Consider the following 4,896-nt stretch of genomic DNA (forward strand, 5'->3'; position numbering starts at 1 on the left):
GGAAAACTGTTGGAAATGTATGTGTTTGCAAGGTCTCGTATTCCAGCCATTATAGGGTTAACTTGTTTACCTTTCTATGCTATTGTCTAGACTGACCTGGAAGGAAAACCTGGCAGACAGCCAATGTGAAAAAGCCCAGGAATCTGAGTGTGTTTACAAACAATGATTGGTTACTGTTTTCAGGTGACTTCCTTTCTAGAGGTCAAGAAGAAGGTGTTTGTCCACCATTGCTTCAGAAGTGTGTGACTATGCTTTGAGAAGTAAGCAGCAGAAATGTAGCTCTTAGAGGTTTTGTTTGTTTGTAGTTTTCCTGTATACCCTTTACCCTTAAAAATAAAGCTTTTTTAAACAGAAAGTATCCTCATTCAGTGAAGCAAGATCCATTGACACTCTGAACAATTTAAGCATTTTTGACTATTTTTCCAACAAAAACAAGAAGTTGGGCTCATTCCAAAGTCAAGTTTTATTTCCTAAGGTGAACGTTTTCTGTAACAAAAAACGGAACGGAGGAGTACCCCCCCCCCAGAGTGCCACTGACCCGCTCCCAATCCCTGCCCTCCCTCCACCCCCACCCCAAACACCACAACCGATTCAGACGTCGTAGTTGGGATTCTTGCGCAGGATAACAAAGCCCTCCAGGATGGGTGTGACGGGCAGGTGCTCCTCCGTGGCCAGCTCCGCCCGCTCACCATGGGCCAACAGGACAGGCGTCGTGTGAGTCTGGAAGCCCGTGATGGTCTTTGGCTTCCCGGCCTGGCCCACCACATCTACCGCCTAAAACAGAGGCCATCCATTAGAATCTGAGTGACTCCCAGCAGTCCCTACCCGACTCCCCATCCAAAGACCAGGGCATCATCACCAGACAAGAAGCAAAGATACCCACTCACAAACCAGGGCTGCCCAAAGTAGGCAGCAGACCTCTGAAAGAGAAACAGCCCAGCACACAGTGGGGCCAGTGTTCCCTCTAAGCTAGCTCACAGTTCTTTAGCCTCCAGCACACAGTTTTGTCTTAGCTCAGGAAGGAGGGCTCCAGAGCAAACTAATTTATGCAGTAGCCAAATCGCTCACTCACAACTTTAATGCCAGGAGCTCACAAAGTAGAATTTTCGTTCACAAGACTCCACAGCTTAGAGGGAGCATTGAGTGGGACCCAGAGGTCATTTTGGGGGGGAACACGGGGGATCACAGTTCCCCCGGGTGAGGTGCCGGGGGGCGGGGCACACGATGAAGCCCCGCCCCCTGCTTCCAGCTACCCCGCTTCCAGCCCTCATTCAGCCAGGAGGAGGCAGGAGAAGAGGGAGGGTAAGTTGTTTCCTGCCCGCCTCTCCCCACCCCTGCCTGCCTGGGGCCAGGGAGGGCCTTGGCAGGGCTTCCTCGCTCTCCCGCCGGCCTTGCAGGTCCACCGCCAGACCCCTGATGTCAGGGGGTGTGGCATATGCTAATGAGTTATGCTAATGAGTTCCCCTAGCTCTTTTTCTATGAAACGACCCCTGGTGGGACCCCCAAGTAAAACGGACTTTCCCCACCCTGGCTCCCCTTTCCCGGCCTGCTTACCTGCCCCACTCTCACCGACACCGGCAAGGGGCGCAGCTCCTCATCAAAGGTCACTAGCATGCGCGGCTGCATGGCAGCGACGAGGCCGTACAGCACATAGTGGGACTTCCCCAGGATTACTAGGAGAAAGCAGAGGATGAGATTCAGAGACTGGAGACTGGACCAGTACGAGCCAACGCTACGAAGTCTGATGACAGCCAGCTTGCTGTAGTGGTTAAGAGCAGCGGACTCTAATCTGGAGAACTGGGTTCAATTCCCCACTTGAAGCCAGCTGGGTGACCTTGGGCAAGTCACAGTAGCCGAAAAATAAGCATAGCTCACCACCTATTGGTAACAAAAAGTTCTACAGCTTCAGGCAGCCAAATAATCATTCGGAATCTCCTCGCTATTTCACACATAAATGCCATGCAATACAATTTAATTTGTGCTAAGCCTGATGAATTGATGGTGCCTGCATCATATGGTCAAATTACATAGGGAGAAGCTGTTCAAGGGAAGAGGCGTGGCCAAAATGACCAGGAAAGGATTTTTATCCCCGTCCAGGAAGACCGAGGTCACGACGCAGAGGCAGGCAACGGCAAACCGCCTCCAAACGTCCCTTGCCTTTAAAAATCCGACTTCACAGCAAAAGAAAACCAATCTGTGCTGCCTGAAACAGAATCGGTACCATTGTAAGATATAATACAGATACCGTGTTTCCCCGAAAATAAGACACTGTCTTATATTTATTTTTTCTCAAGAAGACACACTAGGGCTTATACCACAAATGCATAGAAATCCTGCTAGGGCTTATTTTGGGGGTAGGTCTTATTTTCGGGGAAACAGGGTATGTGCAACTCTTTGATCACCCCTCATTTTCCTCAAAGGTGGATACCCAGATACCTTACCACAGGAACCTTGTGTCAGCCAACCAAGCTTTTCTTGGCGAAAGATACAGAATTAGGACCCACTTTCATTCCTTTTTGGGAAACGGCAATTTAAGATGCACATATTCTCCAAGGAACTGGACGTTTTCAAGCGGAAGCTGGACGACCATCTTCCGGGGATTTTGCAGGGCTCTCTTTCACCTATGCTCCTGCAGAGTGCAGGGGGTTGGACGAGATGACCTGCAAGGTCCCTTCCAACTCTGACATTCTATGATTCATGTCCAAGAACAAAAGGTAGGAACCAGTACCAGAAGTCTAGCCTCAGATAACCTAAGGCACTCCCTTACACTCGGTCAGATTCATACACCACCTACCCACCTTCAACAGGTTAGAGTTTTGCAAGACCTCAGGGAAAAGCCTTCCCCAGCTCCATTATCAGAAGATGCCAAGGGAGTGGAACCCGGGGGTTCAGGTGTTGCGGCTCTTCCCCCTACACCTCACTAGATCTGTGGTCGGAAGGCGTTTTTGGAATACCCACTGACCCTCCGATCATGCTTGCCCTCCCCGTTCCTATCCGATGTAGGATGGGCACTATCAAGCCAGGCCTTCCGGCAAGCGACAGCAATCTCAACTGAGTAGAAAGGATGAGAAGTGGTCTCTTACGTCCAGCCCTTGAATGATTGCTGATGCCACCAGCTTTAGAGCAACAAGCTCAAACATCGTTTAAGGCGGGTCGCCATGTTGGCCTGCAGTGCGGCATTCAGATCCAGTTGAACCGTTAAGGCCTTGAGCGGTCTGGGACCAATGTCTCGGTGAGACTGTCTTCTCTAGTATGCCCCCAGGAGAGCCTTGCGCTCTTCGAATAACAACCTGCTGGTGATCCCTGGCCCTAGGGATGTCCAGCTGTCCTCGACCAGGGCCTTTTCGGTCCTGGCCCCAACCTCGCTGCCAAATGACATCAGGTTCTTATGCCATTCCGCAAGGCCTGTAATTTTATTAATTCAATTTATACCCCGCCCTCCCCATAAACGGGCTCAGGGCGACTTACAGCAGTGGCCCAATTGCCTATAAAACAATATACATCATTTCATAATGAGTTAAAACATAAAATCATAAGGTGCTATTCAGTTCTGCAATTCGTTGCTAACGATGGCGTATTAAGAGGTCTCCGAAAACTAGATTCCAGCTCAGTGCCGTTCCGAGTCGCTCGATGTAACGGGCCAGATGTTGGCACTGAGGGCCGGGCTCATTGATGGTAGTGGTGGGGGCAGCTCCTAATTGAAAGCCTGGTGGAAGAGCTCCGTCTTGCAGGCCCTGTAAGGCAGAGATGTTCCGCCAGGCTTTTGGCTGAGGGCAGCAACGGTTACCTCATTGGCTGGCACCCTTCCCCCGCCCCGTTCTGAGTTCCCCTTCCCCCTGCCCGGAAAAGAGGCCAGTAGTCCGGAACTGGAACAAAGAAGATTATAGGGAAATCAACCTTACATTTTGTATTGTAGTTTTTATTAAGTTATATATTGAATTTTAATGTTTTTGTATATTTTATGGCATCGTGCCTTGTACATGGCCCAGCATAAGCCGGGATAGGGCAAACAACAACCACCATCGCCCCTACACACACACACACTTCCAGGGTATAAGCTTTCAGGAGTCAAAGCTCCTGTGCTCAAACGCGGGAGCCAGCACTCTCTAATCCAACAAAAAAGGATCAAATTCAGAGAGCTATCCAGTGGAACAGCCCACTAACAGCGCTCCCCAATGGCAGGGGCAGTACTTACTATTGCGCACGTCCAAGAAAGACACCAGGACGGTCAAGAGGCCGGCCACGGCCACCTGGCTCATGAGTTGCCGGTCACTGTGGTAGGGGCAGAGGGTGAGGGTCCCTTTGCCAAGGTGCGTCAGGCCCTGCAAAGCAAAAAGCTGGTGAAGTAGAGACTGATAAAGAGCAAATGAATCAAGTATCTGAAAGGTTAGTTACATACAGGGGTCATTTCCTGCGGGAGCGCACAGGAGCGGAGCTCCAGCAGGAGGAGTCCAGGGGGCGGGCACATGCAACAAGCCCCACCCCCTGCTCCCAGCAGCCCTCAGTCAGGCCACGAGGAGCAAGAAGCAACCAGGTAAGTTGCAGAGCCCCCCCCCCCCGCAGCCCGCCTTCAGGTACAAGCTCTCCCTCCTCTGTGAGGGCAGATCTGTGCGTTCCCCCCCCCCAATAGCTAGCAATCCAAAACAGCCCAGTGGCACCCATAAGACCAAGTTTTATTCAGGTACAAGCTCTCCCTCCTCTGTGAGGGCAGATCTGCACATTCCTCCCCCACCACCACCACCAATAGCTAGCAATCCAAAACAGTCCAGTGGAGCCTGAGCGGTGGGTGTTGCCTTCTGACACATTTCTGGTGATGCCAGGGGGTGTGGCATATGCAAATAAGTTATGCTTATAAGTTATGCTAATGAGCTCCTGCACCTCTTTTTCTACAAAATG

The 4,896-nt window shown here is 51.0% G+C and overlaps 1 protein-coding gene across 1 annotated transcript in view; it reads right to left on the reverse strand.

Moving 5' to 3' along the window:
• Window positions 1-444: 444 nt before the first annotated feature.
• PSMD2 (proteasome 26S subunit, non-ATPase 2) overlaps window positions 445-4,896 on the reverse strand; it is a 59,889-nt gene continuing 55,437 nt past the window's right edge. Inside the window, exons 19-21 of the mRNA XM_015427065.1 lie at window positions 4,196-4,322; window positions 1,555-1,673; window positions 445-774 (exon numbers count right to left, since the gene is read on the reverse strand). Coding sequence (XP_015282551.1) covers window positions 592-774; window positions 1,555-1,673; window positions 4,196-4,322 — 429 coding nt within the window. The 3' untranslated portion in view covers window positions 445-591. The remainder of the gene's footprint in view (window positions 775-1,554; window positions 1,674-4,195; window positions 4,323-4,896) is intronic.

This window comes from Gekko japonicus, unplaced genomic scaffold (genome assembly GCF_001447785.1).
Source record: "Gekko japonicus isolate JY-2015 unplaced genomic scaffold, Gekko_japonicus_V1.1 scaffold238, whole genome shotgun sequence".
Lineage (NCBI taxonomy): Eukaryota > Metazoa > Chordata > Lepidosauria > Squamata > Gekkonidae > Gekko > Gekko japonicus.